The 23,999-nt window shown below is 46.9% G+C and overlaps 1 protein-coding gene across 1 annotated transcript in view; it reads left to right on the forward strand.

Moving 5' to 3' along the window:
* The window catches only part of LOC137436137 (microtubule-associated protein 1B-like), a 102,040-nt gene that overhangs the window by 23,629 nt on the left and 54,412 nt on the right, over positions 1–23,999 (forward strand). The window contains exon 2 of the mRNA XM_078786283.1: positions 19,737–19,838. Coding sequence (XP_078642409.1) covers positions 19,737–19,838 — 102 coding nt within the window. The remainder of the gene's footprint in view (positions 1–19,736; positions 19,839–23,999) is intronic.

Raw genomic sequence — 23,999 nt, forward strand, 5'->3', positions numbered from 1 at the left:
TGGCTGCCAGCACTCCCGCGTCGTCGAGTCGAGTGGAGTTGAAAGGAGTCCTTCCTGTCCCTGGTCAAGTGGAGCCGCTGGCCTGCGTCGGACGCGTGGTGCTTGGAGCGAGGGGCCTCGTGGTGTGCGATCGGGCCGGAAGGAGCGGTGCTGGACACCAACAATACAAGACGACAAAGACAGATAAGCCCGATCTCCGCGTATATTTTGAACGACGGGACGTGTTATTTTCGTGATTAATCTCCCTCGTTTGTGTTTGCTGTCAGTCGTGTGGGGACGTCCCGATTTAGGTTTATTAGAATTATTAGATTTACCGGCGGGCTTTTTCACTGGCTTTACTTTTCCTAATAAACCCTTATATTACTTTTTGTACATAATATCTGAACGCAGTTTTCCTGGGTGTTTGATTTTAATAGATAAGGTTGCGGAGCCTTCGCTGCGCCCCGCCATTCCGCGCGTTGGTGTTGAACTTGAGTCCGCCATTGAGTGTTCGCCTCGGGAGTTAAAGTCTCGCAAATCGGTCATCCGTAACTGTGGTGTTAATCACGGTTACGCGACAAGTGGTGTCAGGAGTGTAGGATTTGAACCCGTCGGACAAATTTTTTGTCCGCGGCGAGACATCGACACGGTCGGACAAATTTTTTTGTCCGCGGGGAGACATCGACACGGTCGGGCGTACATTGCGCCCGACGTTCGAACGCAAAATTTTTATAGTCGAGGCGGAGAAATTTAATAATCAATCGGGCAAACGGAGCGCGATATCGCGTCTTCGTCAAATTTAAATTGTTTCAGGAATTATTAAAATAAATACGCGCGCGGGAAACAATCTTCCGGAAAGCGGATGTCGGAAATTGATGAGATGGAAGTACGCAGCGAGGCCTCCGTCAGCGTCGGGAGTGAGCCGGAAATAGGGGAATTAGATGCAGAGGTGAGCCTTGGAACCTCCCTCGTCCCGAGCACCAACTTATCCCCCTCCCCCACCGGGGAGTCGGGAGCAGTAGGAACGGCCCCGACAACCGACCAGATGTTGGGTCAATTGCTTCGAAAAATTGACGGGCTGGAAAATAAAATGAGTAAGGAATGTAGGGAAGGAATGAAGGGAATGAGTGATCGATTGGAGGAACAAATGGGACAAATGAAAAGTGGGTTGGGAAATAAAATTGATGGGTTAAAAGGGGAACTGAATGCCCAGAGTGATAAAATTGAAGGATTAAAGGAGGGATTGAAAGAACAAATCAAAGGGATGGTCAGCAAAATCGATGGATTGGAGGGAAAAATGGAGGTGATGAATGAACAAATGAATGAACAAGGGAATGAAATAAAGGAAAGGAATGAACAATTGGAAGGAAAAATTGGGGAAATGGCACAGCAGCTGGGGGAACGAATTGATGGCATAGAAGGGAGAGTGCAAAACCAAATTACGGACAGACTGGGGAAATTTGAGGGTAAAGTAGAAACTCAAATGGGGGAGATGGAAAAAGCCATAGGGGTGGAAATTGAATTGAAACGGGAAGAATTAATGTCAAAAATAGAGGAGGGCGTGACGCAGGCTGTCCAAATGGGGGAAAAGTTGGAGGGTCAGATTGGTGCCACAAATGCTCGAATTGATAAAGCAAATGGGGACCTGGAAGGCTATCGGGGCCGGGTGGATGCCAGAATGCTACAGCAGAGTGAGGAATGGGGATTGCTCAACCGACAAGGGGGCAAATTGGCCGAGGAGGTGAGGGGGTTGGAAACCCGCATAAAAGAGCAGGAGCAAGGGTTAATTGAGAAAGGCCTGTGGGGGCCACTAATGGATAATGAAAGGGTGAGTGATTTTATGCAGGAGCGACTGGAGATCTGGGACAATACCATCAAGAAGGAGGTTGGTCGGGTTCAAGAGAGCCTGAAGGAAGAGGTGAGTAGGTCGGTTAAACATTTTCAGGACCAGATTAAGGTGACCCAGGAGACCCTCACCACGAGCCACATTTGGACACCAGAGGCTCCGAAACGGAATACCCAGTTGGGGGGGTGTTTTGGCCCCGGACTGGATTTGGACAGAGAGGAATCGGGGAATAGAGTCTCTGGAAAAACAATCCCCCTCGTACATTTTGACGGATCAGGGAGCCTCGAGGCTTTCCTGACACAATTTGAGTGCGTGTCTCAGCTCAATGGTTGGGGAGAGCGGGAGCGCATGGGGAATCTGGTGGCGACACTGCGTGGGTCAGCCGCCGACGTGTTGAACGTAGTCCCAGAGGGAATATTGACCAGCAAGGCCATTTGTGAGGCTTTAAATAACAGGTACGGGACAGGCGCAAGGTGCGACCTCGTCAGGGCACAACTGCTGCATCGCAGGGAAAAGCCTAATGAGACGTTGCAGGAGCTGGCCCAGGATATATACCAGTCTGTGAGGATAGCATACAGGGACCTACCAGCACAGGCGTGGGACAAGCTGGCGATAGAAAAATTTATGGCGGCTCTCCCTGATCCTGAGGTCCGGACGTTGGTGGAGTTACAGGACCCACCCACGGTGCACCGGGCAGCGGAATGCGCGGCGAGACTGACCTTTTTGAGAAGGTCGAACCGCGCATCGGAGAGGGCACCTGTGACGGTACGGCAGACCGAGGTGCGGGATCGGGAAAAGCCAGAGGATGACATCGGGCGAATGTTAAGGGGAATCAGCCGCCAGCTGACAAATTTGATGGGGGGACAAATTGCAGGGAGCGAGTCACGACAGGGTGGTCCAGGTTGGCCATCAGGACGGCCTGATTTTTATCGGGCTGGGCCGGGAGAAAGGGGGGCTCCACCTGGCTACCAGAGGGGTCCGTTCTTGGGGACTTGTTTTAGATGTGGGAGAAGAGGGCACAGTCAGAGGAATTGTCGGCAACCATATGGGCCCCCACCTCCTGACAGGCTTCGCAGTCCAGAAAGGAGGGGGCCCCCAGTAGGTCCACAGATGCCAGACAGAGGACCACCACCTCCGCCTGGGCCAATAGAGGTAGAGTGTGCGGGAAACTAGAACGAGCCGAGCATACGGGGCCATGCTCGGCTGGCAAGTGTGTGGAGAAGCGCCCTCCTTTGGTGGAAGTAGTGAATTGCGGACAAATTGGCACGGGTAATCTAAGGGTTAGATGCAAAATTGAGGGAGAATTTTGTGAGGCTGTGGTGGACACTGGAGCCAGTGACACCATTATCAATCCGGGTGTGCTAGACCAGAGTGTTGGAGGCTGGGACAAAATTGATAGGGTAGAAGGACACAGCCTTCAACTGGCTACGGGGGCAACGGCACCAATATTGGGACGCGGAGTGGTGAGGATGGAGTTGGGTGGCCTGGAGGTCAGCGTGGTTGTGTGGGTGGCGGGGGTGTGCGATCAGTGTCTGTTGGGACTGAGTTTCCTGGTGGAACATGACTGCCAATTAGACCTTGGGCGTGGTCATATGTGGTTGGGCACCGAGAGGCTGCAGTTAATGGGACTGGGGGATGACGAGGAGGTGCAGGGGACGTGGCTGGAGGTGCCGCGCACTGTGACCGTGCCTCCCAGGTCCGAGAGAGTCGTGATGGCAGAGTTAGCAGCAGGTGCTCAACCCATTGGCCAGCTGGGGCTAGTGGAGTCGTGGTCCTCGCAGGGGACGGAGGAATTAATGGTGGGTCGCACCCTCATAGACACCCGTGGGCCTATGCTGGCAGTCAGGCTGCTCAACTTGTCCGACAGCCCCCGCACTATAAGGGGCGGAGCCATCGTAGCCAAATGCAGTAGTGTAGTAGAGGTCACCGGAGGAGGTGGATCCACATGCTTGCCAGTACAGCCGGAAGGAGGGCAAAATTTGGGGAAATGTGATTGGTCAGAGGGAGTGCGGGACATGATGACACGCTCTGAAGAGGGCCTAACATCGGAGCAGGTAGAGACGTTGCACAATTTGGTTGGTAAGAACTTGGGTGTTTTTTCTCTCTCCCCCGAGGATGTTGGACGCACGAGTCTCGTCAGGCACAAAATTAGCACTGGCGAGGCTCGGCCTGTTCGCCAACCGCCGAGGTGGCTCCCTTTCGCTAAGAAGGAGGAGGCAGAGGAACAGGTGAGCAAAATGGAAAGAGCCGGATTTATCGAGCCCTCGGTGAGTCCTTGGGTGTCACCCATTGTGCTGGTGAAGAAGAAGGACGGGACCACTCGGTTCTGTGTGGACTACCGCCAGCTCAATCATGTGACACTCAAGGACTCGTATCCCCTGCCAAGGATCGATGACACCCTCGATGCCGTTTCAGGCTCAACGTGGTTCTCCACGTTGGATTTAAAGAGCGGTTATTGGCAGGTGGAAATGGATAAAGAGGCGAGGGAGAAAACGGCGTTCACCACAGGAAAGGGTCTCTGGCAGTTTGTCGTCATGCCCTTTGGATTGTGCAATGCCCCTGCCACGTTTGAGCGTCTGATGGAACGTGTTTTAATTGGCTTACCGTGGCAGACTTGCCTCGTCTATTTGGATGATGTATTGGTCCACGCTCCCACTTTTGAACAGGCTGTCGAAAATTTGTCAGACGTATTTGGGAGATTAAGGGGTGCCGGGTTGAAATTAAATCCGAGCAAGTGTGAAATTTTCAGGAGGGAAGTGACTTACCTGGGTCACGTGATCAGTGAGAGCGGCGTGGCCACTGACCCAGGAAAGGTAAAATCTGTACAAGAGTGGCCCGCCCCTAAAAATGTAAGGGAGGTCCGAGGATTTTTGGGCCTCTGCTCGTACTACAGGAGATTTGTGGCAAATTTCGCGGAAATTGCAAGACCTTTGCACAAATTGACAGAGAAAGGAGCCAAATTTGTATGGTCAGAGAGCTGCATCGAGGCATTCAGTCACTTAAAACAACGTCTGGTGGAGGCCCCAGTTTTGGCATACCCAACGGATGATGGCAATTACATCCTGGACACAGATGCGAGCCAGGAGGGATTGGGAGCTGTGTTGTCACAAATGCAACAGGGAGTCGAGAGGGCTATTGCGTATTACAGTCGGGCACTTTCGAGGCCCGAACGAAATTATTGCGTTACCCGCAAAGAACTATTGGCCTTGCTGTCTGCAGTTGGACACTTTCACCCTTACCTTTATGGGAGGGAGTTTGTGATCCGAGTGGATCATGCCTCCTTGCAATGGCTCCTTCGGTTCAAAGAGCCGGAGGGACAAATTGCAAGGTGGCTTGAGAGGCTGCAGCAGTATAATTTCACTGTGCAACATCGGCCTGGCAAAGCACATGCCAATGCAGACGCTCTCTCTCGGCGCCCCTGTTGGGAGGCACAGTGTAAATTTTGTGATAGACAAGAAGCCAAGGATCCAATTGGGCAGGGCCAAATTGATGCATGCCTATATGCAGCGAGAGTGACCAGGCGAACTTTGCCACAACCCCCACAGGAATTGGGCGATGTGAATTGGCAAGAGAGTCAAAGGGAGGATCCCGTTTTGGGGCCCCTTTTTCATTGGCTAGAGGAGGACAAAAGACCCTCTTGGGAGGAGATTGCTCCACACGGAGCCCAGGTAAAGGCCTACTGGGCACAGTGGCAGATGTTGGGGTTGAAAGAGGGCTATTTGTTCAGAAAGTGGGTGACACCAATGGGTGATGTAGCTTCCTGGTTGATAATTGTACCTAACAAATTGAAGGAAGTGGTTATGGGGCACGTGCATGGGACTAGGACAATGGGACATTTGGGCGTGGCCAAGACTTTGTCCAAATTACGACAGAGGTTCTACTGGGTGAATTCGGGCAGAGACATTCAAAATTGGGTGAGATCCTGCGACCTCTGCCGCGGTAAGAAGGGACCCCCACGGGCGCGCAAGGCCCCGCTCCAGGTGTACAATGTCGGGGCACCGCTCGAGCGGGTGGCAGTAGATGTGGTGGGGCCCCTGCCAGCCACCCGCCGAGGGAATCGGTACATTATGGTGGCAATGGATTACTTCACCAAGTGGCCAGAGGCCTACCCATTGCCCAACCAGGAAGCCCGGCTGGTAGCTCAAGTTCTAGTTGAGGGATTCTTCTCCCGATTTGGCGTCCCAAGGGAGCTACACACTGACCAGGGCCGGAACTTTGAATCTGCCCTCCTGCGGTCGGTGTGCGAGCTCCTCCAAATTCATAAGACCCGGACGACTCCCCTGAGGCCTCAATCGGATGGGATGGTAGAGAGGTTCAACCGGACACTGTTGACACAATTGGCCCTCTTTACATCTGAAAACCAACAGGATTGGGACGAGCACCTTCCCTTTATATTGATGGCATACCGGACCGCCCAGCATGCGACCACTCGGTGCACCCCCGCCTTGTTGATGTTCGGTAGGGAGATGCGAGTCCCCACAGATTTGTTGATGGGACCGTCACCAGGGGAACCGGGTGAGCCAACTGTGGAGAGCTATGCAACCAATTTGAAAGCGAGCATGGAAAAGGCTCATGAGTTTGCGAGGAAGCAAATTGGCTTGGCTTCTTCGCAGATGAAAACGCGGTATGACGCTCGGGCTCACACACCTCGTTTCCTTCCTGGAGACCTTGTTTGGCTCTACTGGCCCCGGAGAAGGAAGGGGGTGTGCCCAAAACTCACTTCACCTTGGAAGGGCCCTGGGGTGGTGCTTCGGCAGGTGACTGATGTGGTGTTCAAAATTCAGATGGGCCCGCATGCCCTTCCACAGATAGTTCACGGGGATAGATTGAGCTCCTACATGGGTCGGGAGGCTCCGGAGTGGATTGGAAGGGTGAGGGGGAAATTAGGTGTGGTGGATGGCACTCTTGAACCTGACCAACCTGCAACTACCTGCGCTTGAGGTGAGTGTTTTGAGGAGTACTGTCCCAGGCTTCAGGATTTGCTTTGGGAAATTGGGGACATGTAATTTGGAGTTGGGAGGCGGGTGAGAGTGATGACATGGCCGGTGAGGGGATGGAATGGGAGCCACAGTGTCTTGTGGGTGGCGTATGTTTTTGTATTGTGGTTAGGTGTTTTGATGTGGTCGTGAGAGTGGAACCTGGAGAGTGAGTGATGATTATTGGAGATAATGAGGGGCGATAAATTGTGCTTTTTGGAAATGTGCTAATGGAAATGTGTAAGGATTCAATGATTCGAACTGTGAATGGGATTTCACATTGGCAGGCCATGGCAAGCCTTGTAACACCTTTTACACCATCTATGAATTGTACTGAATTGTGCTGAGTTGTGTGGAGAATTGAATGGCAGCGGGGGAGGAAGTGTGTTTTGGGGACCATGGGTGGGGAAGGTGTGTGTGTCCGCAGGTACAGAGCAAGCTCTGAGGAGCGATGCCTGCGGGCCCCCCTCTGCGGCAATTACCCCTGGCAGCCGGTGGTAACTGGAAATTGGAGCTCGTCGGTGGAGGGTCTGGTTGGGCGCCGCGGGGTGAGGAAGTCCCCCGGTGACCCGTGTTGCTGCGCGAAAGCAGGAGGCAAAGGAGCCTGGTGTGTGTGGAGACCCTCACCGGCGAGGTAACGGCGGAAAGGGGCTGTTGGGCTGTCATGGGGCCAAGAGGTAAAGGGGGGGGGGGGCAATGAACTTGTAAGTCGGTTGACTTGTTTTTGGGACTGCGGGCACCACAGCCTGATGCGCCCCCACCATCTTTTTGTGCGGTACCCCCCCGCTGCCTAGTTGAGGAATGCACACACACGTGAATGACATCAATGCCATGGTCCTGCAGGGGGGTGTATTGAAGAAGAACCTTATTGATTTTTGAAATGCCTTGATGACCTATGGAATGAGAATGAGTGGTTAAGGGGTCTGTGTAGCATGAATGTGGGCGAAATCCACCGAGCCGTGTCACTCACCTGTAACATCTGGACAGGGCCCGTGGAAATTTAGGGGGGATGCATTGGGGATGGCCCCGCAGGTAAGGTTGAGTCTTGTGGCATCCACCGGGGGACGCGGTCTGTAGACCGGGGTATGTACAAAGGTTAGAGTTTTGAGTTTTGGAAAGATGGTTAAGTTTTGTGGTTAAGTTAGTGTTGTGTGTTGTTGTTTCCTCCCTCCACAGGAACAACGAAGAAGATGTACATACTTGCATGATGGTTAAGGGGTTCAGCATGTTAAGGAAGTGTAGGTAGGTAGTCCGACTCACTTCCCACAGCCCTTCCTGATTTATTTCATAGGTTAATTAAGTGTGTGACAGTAAGTGTTAAGGCTGGAATGGTAGCCCTGCGGTGAACCTTGCAGGAGCTACGGTTCCAGGGGGGGGGCTGTGTTATGAATTTGGTAATGCAACATCTAGAGCTAGGTAGATCTGAATAGGTAGGTATTCGGCTGTCGTGACAGGGACTCTACATGTAATAAGTTCTTGATGTTTAGGCGGTTGTCGGGGTAAGATGTATGAGTGTGGATCTACCTGGAGATTCGAGTGTTAAATAGTGAGGGGTTAAAGGTAACGCCCCTGTGAGTCTCACCTAGTAGTCAAACCTTTGTCCATTATGGCACTGCAAACCACATAAACATTAGATAGGTCCTTAGCGCAACATTAAATAATCCCCTTTCCCTGACAAGGACTTCGTATTAAATTGACAGGAAACCAGGTCAAAAACACCACCACAATTGGCCGCCACCGTGTACACCTCCAAAGGCCTACAAACCTGGCCGGCACGTGTTATGCCAGGACCGCAGGGTCGCGTAACGGGGGAGATGTCAGGAGTCGCGGGAGGCTTTGATTGGCTGAGGAGTGCGCAATGTGACGTCATCGGCCACCAATATAGGCGACGGTCGGACGCCATTTCAGGAGTTGAGTTGAGTTCGTGGCAGGCACTGGCAGACGCAGGCAGGCACCAGAGAGTTGAGCGGTGGTGGAGAGTTGGAGAGGACACGCCATTCCAGTCGCAGTTCGAGTGCAGTTCGGGTTGTAGGGAGTCGCAGGAGACACACGAGAGCACACCCAGTTGGCACTGAGCAGTTCGTTGGCACTTGGCTGCCAGCACTCCCGCGTCGTCGAGTCGAGTGGAGTTGAAAGGAGTCCTTCCTGTCCCTGGTCAAGTGGAGCCGCTGGCCTGCGTCGGACGCGTGGTGCTTGGAGCGAGGGGCCTCGTGGTGTGCGATCGGGCCGGAAGGAGCGGTGCTGGACACCAACAATACAAGACGACAAAGACAGATAAGCCCGATCTCCGCGTATATTTTGAACGACGGGACGTGTTATTTTCGTGATTAATCTCCCTCGTTTGTGTTTGCTGTCAGTCGTGTGGGGACGTCCCGATTTAGGTTTATTAGAATTATTAGATTTACCGGCGGGCTTTTTCACTGGCTTTACTTTTCCTAATAAACCCTTATATTACTTTTTGTACATAATATCTGAACGCAGTTTTCCTGGGTGTTTGATTTTAATAGATAAGGTTGCGGAGCCTTCGCTGCGCCCCGCCATTCCGCGCGTTGGTGTTGAACTTGAGTCCGCCATTGAGTGTTCGCCTCGGGAGTTAAAGTCTCGCAAATCGGTCATCCGTAACTGTGGTGTTAATCACGGTTACGCGACAATACATATATATATATATATATATATATATATATATATATATATATATATATATATATATATAAATATATTGTTGCGGATCTGTCGCCGGCCTTCTCCCCTTATCAAGGGGGGATTAATCCCCTTGTCTTTACTGACCTGGCGCGACCCAAGACCTATTATGTCCCTTCCGGACAGCGCCAAATAGGGTTTCGGGACCAAATTCACTCGTACCTAAGTACTAGAGCTGCCCTGGAAGCGAGGAAATAAGCCTCGCACGAACCACGTGTGATGGTGATACGCCGAGCGGTTTGCGTACACGTGATCCGCACCGTTATAGATAGTGGAACCCGATTGGAGCGATCTTATTCGTGCCATGCTTAGTCAATGGAGAAATCACAAAGACGATCGAATTCAGAAGAAAAGGAAGAACAAATATATTTAATTATTATGGCACGTATATACAGTACAGGACGAAGAGACACAGGGCAATCCTAAGACAGTCTTATTCTTACTACCCAAAGACAATGGACCCGTCTGACACACACTCACACGGGGTATTGCAGATGAGCAGGTGTTCTCCAGTGCCGCGGTGGTCGTCCAGGATCGGTCCCGTCTCACTCTCCACGGTCCCCGGCACGTCCCGCGAAGATGGAGGTAGACGAAGGCAGGAACTCGTATCGTGTCGCTCGAACAAACAGGTAATAATCTTGGGGCGAACGGTAGAGGGCGGACTTAGCGCGGCTGGCGGTTATTCAGCCACGTTCATTCGCTTTGGCTGAACCGCGCAAGTTATCAACGCCCTGGCTGCGCCCACGTATCCCTCGTAACCAAGTTCATACAGTGCGAGTGATCCTCTTCAAGCGCGTCCTCTCTCTCCTCTGCCAGACCTTTCAAAACCCCTCTCCCTTCTCAGAACTCAGAACTCGTAACTTCTTTCAGCACACCTCTCCCATAAATTGACGAGCACGCAACTCAACTCAACTTGACGAGCGCCTCTCCCTTCTCATAACTGGACTAGCGCGCAACTAACGTGGGGCTTCGTGCAAGGGGTTTTATTGCCACGCCCTTAGCCCGATCGAATGTTCCAACCACGCCCTGTGACGCAGTGCTGCAGCCACACGCTGTGAGCCCTGATTGGTGACTCATTCTTACCATCCCCACTACTGCTGCGCCGACCTCAACCCTCCTCCACCTTCCGAGGCCCACCTCGTGTTAACTCGTGCCCAACACAACCAAGGCTTTTTAGCCACAATGGATTGAGCCTATGGACGTGGAATGGTTTGTAGAAGTAGGGCCTATCCTCCTGTCTTTACACAACGCAGGATTAACACTGGAAGGGGCCTACTCTCACATATACTAAGACATAACTATACTACAAATGAGGCTACATGTTGCTCGTGTGACTAACTATGGGGGGCAAACCTTTAACCTTTATGGAGTTTACTGTACAAATCTCAAAACCGTAGCAATATATATATATATATATATATATACAGTGGAACCTTGACTTACGAGTTTAATTCGTTCCGTGACCGAGCTCGTAACTCAAATTGCTCGTATCTCAAATCAAATTTCCCCATTGAAATGCATTGAAATGCTATTAATCCGTTCCAGCCCGCCAAAAACCACACCAATTTTTTTTTAAATATACAGTATATATAAAAATATCTCGCGCTTTATATTTCACCTGTATGCAGCATACAAGTTGGCAGGATGGCCTGGACTGGAGGTACGCACACTTGACTCTAAAGTCTAAACTGTCCAGCCTGGGTTTGAATCCCGACCCAGCTATAACCTGTCATGGGTGAATCACAGGCAGGGTGATTCATCAATGTGTGTACCGCTAAACTGGGCGCCCCGTTTGCGTCCCATTAGTTGTTGGATGTTAAGGATCTCACCGTGTTTTCCACAAAGAGAAGGCGAGCTATCGCCGGCATTCTGAACAAGTTGTGGCCTGGCATGCTCTTCTCCTCTGCCGTTATATACGTCCTCCTCGACACCTCGCTCATGTTTTTCGACGATTGCGTGTTTTATATCCAAGCACATCATCCTCTTCTTATTCTCAGCACTGCACTTGCCACTCACTTTCTTAGGCCCCATGGTTAAAACTAAGAAATTTTCCGAAATAACCAAAATGCGAAAAAAAAAATGCAGCGCTGTACGACAGAGATACGTACTGTACTTGCACGGCAAGATAACCACGTGACCAGAACCCACCTGGCGGCGTGAACTCGAAATAACCAAAATGCGAAAAAAAAAATGCAGCGCTATACGACAGAGATACGTACTGTACGTGCACGGCAAGATAACCACGTGACCAGAACCCACCTGGCGGCGTGAACTCGAAATAACCAAAATGCGAAAAAAAAAATGCAGCGCTATACGACGGAGATACGTACTGTATGTGCACGGCAAGATAACCACGTGACCGGAACCCACCTGGCGGCGTAAACTCAAAATAACCGAAATGCGAAAACTAAAATGCAGCGCTATACGACAGAGATACGTACTGTACGTGCACGGCAAGATAACCACGTGACCGGAACCCACCTGGCGGCGTAAACTCAAAATAACCGAAATGCGAAAACTAAAATGCAGCGCTATACGACAGAGATACTGTACTTGAACGGCAAGATAACCACGTGACCGGGTGGCGAAAGCTCGTAACTCGGATCTCGGCTCGCATCTCAAAGCAATAAACCGCCGGAGCGACGGCTCGTATCTCGAAAAACTCGTAAGTTGGGGCACTCGTAAGTCAAGGTTCCACTGTATATATATATATATATATATATATATATATATATATATATATATATATATATATATATATATATATATATATATATATATATAACTGTGAGAAATAGTAGAAACTCCACAGTACGAGCAGGGCGTCTCATTTGCATTGAATAAACAATCGGGAGATTAAATCAGATGCGGACGTAGCTTCAGGACTTCGATCTTTAATTTGACAAGCTTTCGACCAACAAAGGTCTTCCGCTAAGTCTACAAAAACAGCAGGCATGTATATCAGTCAAGTATGTATAGTGATATGTATGTAAGATGTGCGATATGTGTAGAAAATGCATACAAAAGGAAGAGCCACGCCAAAGCTCACTCACCGGCCCCAAGTTCAACGGAAGTGCAGCACACCTTACAGTTACCGTTTGCGTTACAGTTCCGGTGCACGTGCATATACAAATATAGAGATACATACATACATAAACACACAAGCACATATATATATATATATATATATATATATATAGATATATATATATATATATATATATATATATATATATAGATATATATATATATATATATATATATATATATTGTTACAGACGCGGTTTTAGATGTTATTTTACCGAGCGGTTGGTATTACCACGTCTGAACAGTTACTCCCCGATTAGAACCCGATTCCACCCGACTTTGACCAGATCGCACCGCAGATATTCAATCGGGAAACCTCTAAAGCGACTGAAAGAGAATGAAAAGAGAAGAAGACAGAGTACGGAGGAAGAACAGATTTATTATACACACACAAGCAATGGATGGAAGAAGCAGTCACACAGCGAATCGTTAACTTACACTATTCATTTTACTTAACCCCAAGACAACGAGTAGGACAGACGACGTTCACACTTACACAGGGGATATTGCAGGCAGGTAGGGCTTGAGGTGGATTGCTGGAGAGGGAGGCAAGGTCGGAGGCAGCAGCTCTCAATTCCTCGCGGTTTTGGCGGGAAAACCCTCCGTCGCGTATCCGCTGCTGTAGACGTCACGCGCTGGCTCGGCACACCTGCTCCTCTCCTTCTGGTGGAGCCGTCTCCCTCCTTTCAGCGCGTCTCTCCAAAGCTGGTTTCCTTTCCGAGTACCTCTCCTCTTTGGCTTGGAGTGTTTCGTATCTCACCGCTCCTCTTGGTGCCGCCTCTTCGCTCCTCTCCCAGGTCATCTCCCAAGTCATCTCCCAAGTCATCTCCCAAGTCATCTCCCAAGTCATCTGGTGAAGCAGTCCCTTACAGTCGCTTTTATAACTCGGGGCGGAATCAAGCCGCCGGCTGCGAGGGCACGCCTACCGGGTCGCTCACCGCGGTGCTGATTGGCCATGCGACCCTCTGGCTCACTCCTCCCCTCTATGACGAGGTGGAGACACGCCTTTCTTCTCCGAGATTAGCACATGGGCAATGGCGGCTTGCGGGATTGAACACAACTCGCACCCTTTTGAAAGGAACTTTGGAGAGCGGAGATGTTTGGGGAAATTGCAAGGGCCTATGCTTATTTTGTTTGATACAATGCAAAGTCAATCTAGTGGGAAACACATATTTTGCCTACATGGAATAAGGAAATACACTATTTAAAAAGATATATCGTGACCTGCGTGTAAGTTTCATGGAATTAACTAGGAGGACGGCTGCGACCATTATTTACATTACCAGGGTGTTACCATACTTTTGTAACGTTCACATTGTAACGTTTTCACATTCGTTACACTTCCTCCAAAATTGTTACACTTCTCAAAAAACCGTTACACTTCTCAAAACCGTTACAATATATATATATATATATATTAAAGTAGCGGCAGTTTTGTGTCCGGCTATCACGCTACGTCATTACGTATATGATGTAATTACAGCGTAAACACCCGCTCACTTCGAGTTCGGCAGGAAAGATCGTTCCTCTTTGGGGTATATAGATTAAAGTCGATATATGGTTGGGTCTCAAGAACATTGGGTGTGTGTTCATTTTCAAAGTTTCTTGTGGAGAGATCGCCAAGTTGTTTAAGCATTCGAGCAAGCACTCCATAAGGAACGGCTGGCTTGGCAAGCGCTAGCTAGCTGCTTGGTAAATGAGTACCGGTACACCTTCAACCCTTGTGGGGTATATAGTATTATCTTCTATCTATAATTCCAGTAATCTCTGTCTGTACGTTTGTTTGTCTGTGACCGCTGTTTCTCGACAACCACGGGTCCGATATACTTTTAACTTGCCAGGTATATTGCTGGGGACCCGAGGATGTGCCTTTTCAAGGTTTCATATTAATCGGACAATTACTTACCGAGCTATGTCCAAAAAACGATTCAACCAATCAGAGAGCAGCGAACGATCGCGTGTGCCGGCGTTGCGAATGGACCAAACCATTCCATGTAAATAGAGGGGGGGGTTCTGTGGTCGTTGCGAATGGACCAAACCATTCCATGTAAATAGAGGGGGGGGTTCTGTGGTCGTTGCGAATGGACGAAACCATTTCATGTAAATAGAGGGGGGGGATTGTCACTGTACTCGCAAGCCGTTCGCCGTTCGCTTTGGCGTTGCGAATGGACCAAACCATTTCATGTAAATAGAGGGGGGGGGGATATAATTTTAGATAGATATATAGTACGGGCATGCCCTAGTAGTTCTAATACTATATACCCCTCATCCATGAGGTAAGCTGCTATAGAGGTGATTACAGTAGATCTTCGCTCAGTTCTGTAAGTAAAATTTACCTCATGGATGTCGGGATTCCTCCAAATTTATTTGTTTAATGTTGTAAACAGCATTAGCGACTGTTTAAAAAGCTAATAATGTGTTTGTGGTTTGTAATATTTTACAAGCCCGGCTACGCCGCTGTTAGACTTTTGGTCTTGCTTTTCCAAATCAGTCCACCATTTTTGAGATATCCTGCACAGACAAACAGACAGGCGTGAAAACATAACGTCCGTCCACCTTCGGTGGTGGATCTGATAAAATACTCGTAATTATGTTGGCAATTAAAATAAATGGGGAGAAAATAAAGAAAAATTAGCTCAGGCCTGTCCATTCGCCAAACTTCTTTAGACTTGAAGTTAGAAGGTGCATAATCCACAGTCCTGACACCAGACATCTATCGCAGACATCTCAGTCCTGACAACGTGAGGCTGCAAATAAAGGCGACTCCAAGGTACTTAGGGAGTGGTTCACTCTTGACTGGTTTGCCACAAAAGGAAACCTGGCATTTTCTGTTCGCCAGTCGGTTGCTGTGATGGAAAGTGGTAACTGATGTATTCTTAATTGGGTTTGAGTGGAGGAGCCAGTAGATGACGTATTGCTCCTTTACCTTTAACTGGGACAGGGTACTGCTGAGGTTGATTGCTTGGATAGCAAGGGCAAGATCATCTATATCTAGGCAAACCTCTTGGAGGTGGTTGGTATAAGGCATGTCCGCTCACAAATCTGTTGAAGAGGACTGGAGCTATGACAGACCCTTTGGGAAGACAGGTTTCCTTGGCTTAAGGGGCAATGATTTTAGCCTCTCTCCAGGTTGATGGTATGACTCCAGTTGCATGGATGTTAGTGAAAAAGAGAAGCCAACCAATCACATCCGTGAGGTCCCAAGTCCTTCATATGCCCTCAATTCCTGCTGCTTTACTTGCTTTGGTGGAGGAAAGGCCAGTGTCAATGTCAGCCCTGGTGTAGGGGTATTCCTTACAAACTTAGTGATGATCCTCCTTAGTTGAGGCAACTTTATAGTTGAGGAGCAGCCTAGAAGGAACAGCATTTGCCGATACTTTTGGAGATTGATGTTGAGCAAGTGAGACGGCTCCAATATGCCTTTAGTATAGGTTCCATGCCTTTCTACTTGAATGAGTGAAATCAAGCTCCTGCCATCTTTGTTGTCTGGCCATGTCCAGAGTTTCCAAGAGCTCAGATGCAATATCTGGATCCCCAGAAGCTTCATACTGTTGGAGGAGTGCCAGTTTCTGGCAACCAACATGGCGTGTAGCATTTGTGAAAACCACATGGGATGTTGTTTTTGGCTGCACCTATCGGGATATTGCAGAAGCTGCTATAGAGGTGGTGTATAAAAATACAATAAAGAGGTGCTACTCACATCCCACAGCTGACCCAGCATTCATTATGTAATTTAAATGGATGCTAAAGAGCACTTAACATTATTCATGTACTTAAGCTAATGGCACCTCTCCGCTTCCCCCCAAATGCAACTGAGTAAGTTATGTGGGCTGGGAGCGAACACATTTGTAGGGTGAGGAATGAACAAACATAGACTGCACATTCACCTTTTCATGAGACCCTCTTACAGACATCACAATCATGACACAGGTATCCAACCACCAATCCATAACTCAGCTTCCTCCCACTCCTGCCAATAGGTACACTTGTACACCTCTATCGCTGATGGATCTAGATACCTATCCAACTCAAATCTCAACCTACATACCATTTCTGCTGCCAAAACCTTCCCAGGGAAACTATTCCATGCATTTACTACTCTCCAAGTGAAAATTCCTGCTTTAGTACCGTCACAACTTTCCTCTTCTTTGCTTTGAAATGTGACCCCTGATCCCGTCACAGTCCATTCCGCAAAAAAAACCCAACCACTTCCACCCTTTATTTTGTCTAATCCCATTCCTATTCTTGGAAGAATCCCTCCCTCTTGGAAGAATGGTAAGAAGAAGAAAACATTACCTCGACCCCCTTTGCCTTCAGTTGGCTCTCCATTAACCAGTACCTATGTTTTGAATCCTGAGTAAACTTTACCTATGATGTTTGGTCATTCATCTACCAAGCCAATGTCTTCCTGCCATAACCAGACACAGTGATTTATCCTTCCTTCAATAGCCCTAATTTCCATTCCTTCCAAAGACAACATACAACTCCTTGATACTTCCTGAAGAATGAAGTCTACATCTACATATTTAATAATTTCATCACCAACAAAGCTCTCCCTGGTCTTATTTCGACCTATTTCCCCAATATCCTCATCCCTGATGATGAGGATGATTATTATGATGCTATACACACATGTTATATACTGAAACAAAGATCTACATGAAAGCAGTTGAAAACTATTTTATGATAATTACCGCATTTAAAAAACCCCAAAAACAAACAATAAAAATGGGAGGATATTGTAAGCGGCTTCTTGTGTCTGTCTGTCTGTCACGCTACAGTGCTTTCAGAAAGTATTCACACCTGTTGACTTTCATCACAATTTATTGTGTTACATCCTGAATTTAAAATGGTTTAAATTGAGATTTGTTTTTGTCACTGGTCTACACATAATACCCCATAATGTCAAAGTGGAATTGTTTTTAGAAATCTTTACAAAATATTTTAAAATGTAAAGATGAAATGTCTTGAGTCAATAGGTATTCAACCCCTTTGCTATGACTTTGCTATAATTGAGCTCAGGTGCATCCAATTTCCTTTGATCATCCATGGGATGTCTCTACTAATTGATTGGAGTCCACCTGTGCCCATTCAATTGATTGGACATGATTTAGAAAGAAACACACCTTTCTATATAAGGAACCCAGTGTTGACAGTGAATGTTGGAGCAGAAACTCTACCATGAAGTCCAATGAACTGTCTGTATAACCCCGAGATAGAATTGTAAGGAGGGATAGATCTGGGGATGGGTATTCAACAATTTCTAGAGTGTTGAAAGTTCCCAAGAGCGCAGTGATCTCCATCATTAGGAACTGGAAAGAATATGGGACTACCCAGACTCTTCCTAGAGCTGGTCGTCCGACCGAACTGAGTAACCGGGCCACCCAATGACCACTCTGACAGAACTACATAGTTCCTTGGGTGAGATAAGAGAACATGCTGGAATGACAACAGTCTCTGCAGCACTTCACAAATTTAAGCTTTATCGGAGAGTGGTCAGACGGAAGCCACTCCTGAGAAAAAGGCACATGACAGCACAGCTGGAGTTTGCAAAAAGGTACGTGAAAGATTCAAAGAGCATGAGGTAAAATATTCTGTGGTCTGAGATGAAAATTGAACTCTTTGTCCTGAATGCAAAGCACTATGTCTGGCGGAAATCAAGCACAGCTCATCACACATCTAACACCATCCCTACCGTGTAGCATGGTGGTGGAAGTATCATGCTATGGGGATGCTTTTCAGTGGCAGGGACTGGGGGACTTGTATGGATAGAGGGAACAATGAATGGAGCTAAATAAGGCAAATCCTTGAGAAAAAACTGCTTCGGAAAGTAAAAGGCCTTAAACTGCGGTGAAGATTAATGTTCCAACACGACAATGACCCCAAGCATACAACCAAAGCAACACTGGAATGGCTTCAGAACAAGAACGTGAAAGTCCTTGAGTGGCCCAGCCAAATCCCAGACTTGAATCCCATTGAGATTCTGCGGAAAGACTTGAAGATTGCTGTTCCACAATGCTCCCCATCCAATTTGACAGAGCTTGAGCAATTCTGCAAGAAAGAATGGAAGAAACTCCCCAAATCCAGATGTACATAGCTGATCCAGACATACCCAAGAAGACTCAAAGCTGTAATCGCTGCCAAAGGCACTTCCACGAAGTATTGACTCATGGGGTTGAATACATATGTAAATTATATATTTCTGTATTTTATTTATATGCACTGTATGTATATATTTTTAGTTCCGATTAAAAATCCACTTTGACATTGTGGGGTATTATATGTAGATCAGTGATAAAAAATCTCCATTTAATCAATTTTGAATTCAGGCTGTAACACAACAAAATGTGAAAAAAGTCAAGGGGTGTGAATACTTTCTGAAGGCACTGTAATCAACACCATATTCAATCTATCAATTTATGAACTCAATTTTTCTGGGCAGCGTTGGGGGAGGGGAGGAGGAATGAGGAGAACTGCACAACAGGTGCAAAACATCAAAACGTCATCATGGAGGCTTATGTTTTGGGTACCTAGAGTCCATCATTGGAAACTTTCTGTGAGTAATGCAATCCATCATTGACAAAATTATAAATGGGAGTGAGTATAAAATGATTATTAATCGAGATACTATTTGGCAGTTAAGGACTCTTCAAAACATGTTTCATCCCGAGGTTCACTGTGAGGTATTTTTCATAATTAATTATTTTGTCCCATTCTTAAATAAATTATTTGTTAAAATAAGCTCCGACTGACCGATCATCTGGCCGTGTACTTTTGTGTACGCGGTATTTCAAAAACAGCTAAACATTTAGCTTTCGTATTGCAGCTATCTATTCCTCATGACATTATCTCTATCTAATTAGGTCTCGGCTGTGATTGGCTGAATTATGTCGCCATGGCAACCATCTCAGTAACTTGGCTTGTGCACATGATATTTCAAAAACAGTTCGACATTTATCTTTCATATTACACAGATGTATCCTCATACTACCCAAAATGTGGGGGGGGGGGTGAGGGGGGCTGTGAGGGGGGAGTGGGGGGTGGGTGGGGGTGGGGGAGGGGCGGTTGGGGGGGGGCTAGAGTATCAGTTCCTTGTTCTGTGTGATATCCCCACTAGCTTTGTCGTTGCCCTTTTTGTGTGCTTGCAGGTCTGCGGAAATGGCCGGTGGATCCTCTTGTGTGCAATTTGGATCAAGAACTTCAAACTTTTGTTTCCCGCCACTCTGCACGGTTTTCGATAGAAGAGCGAGGTGTGTACATGTTTGTGTGCATGCGTGTGAGCACAAGCACATGTGCTGAACATCCGCACACATTGTATTGCCTGACAATTATTATTATTATTATTATTATTATTATTATTATTATCAAGCCTTTTCCATAGCTGAATAAAAATATCAATCCATATTAAAGAAACAGTTTTTTTTTTGTTTTTTTTACTACAGTTTCCCTCAATTTTGTTTGTGTGATTGGTCAAATTTTAGTGTCATTCGAAAACTAAGGGATTGCCTCATTTTATATCAGTTTGAATTTTGAGAAATCTATAATATTTCATGGACTAACTAAACTGTGTAATGCTACATAGTGTAGGGGGGGACTAATCAATACATTTATTGATGATTGAGAAACAAAAATTGGAAACAAAAATTTGAAATGCATTTACTACCTGCCTCACCGAAAGTGGACGAAGGTTGTGTTTTCACACCTGTTTGTTTGTCTATGAGCAAGATATCTCAAAACGTTATGGACGGATTTGGACAAAATTTGGTAGACACGTTGGGTGTGGGACAAGGATTAATTGATTCGATTTTGGTGAAGATCCAGATCCGATCCGGATTCTATAATTTTTTATTTTCTAAGTGATTCTTCATCATTTTAGAGATGGAGCCAAAAACGGTATATGTACACTGTAGCACTATATTTCAAAAAGATGTGGATGAGTTATGACGAAACTTGGTGGATTAGTTGGTTTGGCAACAAGAACAAACAGATTCGATTTTGGTTCAGATCTGGATACCGATCCGGCCTATCAGTGAGATACAAAACGTAAACTGTTCAGTATGGCAGAGGTATTCGCTCTACCGAGTGACGTTCTGGATTCTGCTCGTTGATGAATCTAAAAAAAGGCCTTAACACACAGAGATCGACTTCTGTTTCTAGTTTTATGGGCCATCCAACTATGACCAAACGGTTGGTTTCCGGTGTTGAGTTCATTAATCACACCCGATGGATATCGAGAGGTTTCCCTCAATTTGGCAACTCTGTTTAACTCCAACGAGAAGCATTTATGGCCAGACAACAGGTTAAAGTAGGAGGAGGGGGAGGGGGGGGCTCTCTAAGGGGTTGTGCTGAGTTGTTGTTTGAGATCCTGGAATCTCCTTAGGAGATTTCCGAATGATAATATCACATTTGCCTATTATCAACTTCCATACATTGATGTTCCTGCCTTCGTATATTTAATGAGGATAGACAGGAGATGAAGGCCAGGGGCTGGCAAAATAAATGGCAAATGTCATTTTAATGTGAGCTTGTGCAGGAAATTGCTAAACCAGCGAGTTTGGCTTTAATATATTATCCTTTATCCACCAAAGGTGGATGGAGGTTATGTTTTCACACCTGTCTGTTTGTCCGTTTGTTTGTGAACAAAATATCTTAAAAAGTTGTGGATGGATTCGGACGAAATTTGACAGAGATGTAGCGAATGTGACAAGGACGAAATGATTAGGTTTTGGTGAAGATCCGGATTCGGATCCGGCTACTAGAATTTTCAAAGTGATTCATCACCATTGGTAGATGGGGCCAAAAACGATACATAGCAGCATATCTCAAAAAGTTATGGATGCATTTGGATGAAACTTGTTGGACCGCTTGGGTGTCTGACAAGGAAGATTCGATTCGATTTTGGTGAAGATCTGAATATGGTTTCGGATTTGAGAATTATTTAATTTTCTAAGTGATTCTTCACCATTGGAAGATTGGACCAAAAACGATACATAGCAGGATATCTCAAAAAGTTATGGATGCATTTGGACGAAACTTGTTGGACAGGTTTTGTGTGGGACAATGAAGAATCATTTCAATTTTGGTGAAGATCCGGATCCGGATCCAGCTAGTAGAATTTTTAAGTGATTATTAACCATTGAGTGAAATGGCCAACCAGGTGGAGGTATGCTCTCTACTGAGTGCCGTTCTAGTTTCCACGTGCAATCTTCTGGAGGTTAGCCTTGGTCTTTGAGAGCCATATTGGATCAATGTCAGTTGTACTCCTATTCATTTGGGCTTCTATATTGTTTGGGTTGGCCTTGCGCATACATATTTTAATTGACCGATTTATCTAACGCTTGTGATCTTACAACTTTACATGTAAACTATCTACTTCTACCCTTTCATATTCAATTTCACCAAATAGTTAACTTGGCTTTTCCGTATGAAGAATTATGTGATCGTCTTTGAAATAAATATACGACACTCACTCCGAAACCTGCAATAAATCTGTGCAACATGGAGGATCATACAATGTACATGTGCAGCTAATTAAGAGGAATATTAATTGTTTTCGTTTTTCCAAAAAGATTCCCATTTTCATATCGAGCGCACTTTGCCTGTGCAATCCAATCAAGCCGTATGAGCCAAATAAAGCTCACCTGTATCGTTTCAAAGGGTACAAGAGTTCAAGTGTGCCAAGGAAGGACCTTTGCATGACGGAGGATGCCCAGTCGGAAGCTGGTTTTGGTGGCCAAGTTTGAAATGTGGTTTGTTGTGGAATGTACTTTACTTTAACAAAAATTGAAATCGCAGCTTGGAATTTTTTCAGGCACATTCAGTGCAGAGCAAGATAGTCTAGTCTCTAGAGGTACGCATACTCACCTCTGAACTCTCTAGCCGGGGTCTGAATCCCGAGCCAGCTATAAAGTGTCACCCCTGTAGTTTTGCATGCAAAGCGATGCATCGATGTGTGTGCCACACCTCGGGGTGGGGGGGGGGGGGGGGGGGTTGAATATCTTGTGTCGGAGTGGCGACCCATCCAGGATTGCATCCCTAGACATGAAACTGCTGAGGGACAAACTGATGCTCCGCATAGAGTATGGTGCATGAGAAGGAGAGTAACCAATACAGTCTGACATGCTGTTGTGCTTGCCAAGCTTGCAGCGTACAAGGCCGTGATCATACTTGGATTTTTAGCTTCCGCACTTTGCACAGTGCGGAGTTGCTATCAATATGAACCTTTTTTTTTTCTCTATGGAGGCTAAAATGTTCCAAGGCAGTGTGTTAGGCATACCCCACATCGTCAATGCAGTACTCCATCCCACTGACAGGAAGATGGCAGCTGCATCAATCTCTGCTGAGGAATTGATTGGATGCTCGTCTGCCAAATGGAACACGTCCTTCAATCCTGCAAATTCTCAGGGTCACCATGTTGACTCTTCCAGAGCGACATGGCGAGTGTGGGATTCTACAGGATTGAAAAATGTCAAACAATCTCATCTAGTTGTTTCTAGAGTCTGCTGCTGTAATCTGTTGAGACTTGAACTTCTCGCCTTCATGAGGGTCTTCATCAAAAATCCTTTTGGGATCTTCATGCTATGACCTCTCATGCGGTGACCATACAAAGCTGGTCTCCAAATCCAGATGCAGACTATCCATCTTCCATTAGACTAAGCCTTTCCTTAAAAAACAAAAACAAATCAGCACTATCCACTGCCTACAAGGCCTTTGTCGGTAATGCAGTTGAGTATGGGGTGGCACTCCAGCATCGCATCTATCTCCAGGATTTTGTAGAATCTCAAGCTCTCAACAATCATGAGGTGTCTCGTGATGAGGCCTAGCAGAGGATCTGTTTCTCTCACATCACAGACTGATCTGTGACCTCTGTCTTTTACAGCCTCTCTTCAGATATTGCTCCCTCAGCTCTCTCAGCACTCCAACCTTCCTCAGCAACTCCAGGATTCACTTTATGTTACAGTTACCCACTCCCGGTTAAATTTCCTAAATCCAGGCTAATTGCACTCCTCCACTATTTTGTTTCTTACTTCACTGATGTGTGGAACAACCTTCCTGGAGCAGTTATTCCCTTATTCCCCCCCCATGGCTGCAGGCAGTCCTATTTCACCACCCTCCAATCCTTAGGAAACTTGGTGGACAGGTTGGGTTTCTGCCAATGATGAATCGATTCGTTTTTTGGGAAGATGCGGATCCGGATACAATAATTTTAAAGTGATTCTTCACAATTGAGTGATAGTGCCTAAAATGATATTTAGCAAGATATTTCAAAAGGTTATGGACGAGTTATGACTAAACTTGGGGGATGAGTTGGTGAGATGGTAAGAACATGCTGATTAGATTTTGGTTCAGGTCTGGATCCAGATCCGGCCTATCAGTGGGATACAAAACAGAAACTGTTCAGCCTGGTGGAG

This window comes from Myxine glutinosa, chromosome 11, assembly GCF_964187855.1.
Source record: "Myxine glutinosa chromosome 11, kmMyxGlut1.1, whole genome shotgun sequence".
Lineage (NCBI taxonomy): Eukaryota > Metazoa > Chordata > Myxini > Myxiniformes > Myxinidae > Myxine > Myxine glutinosa.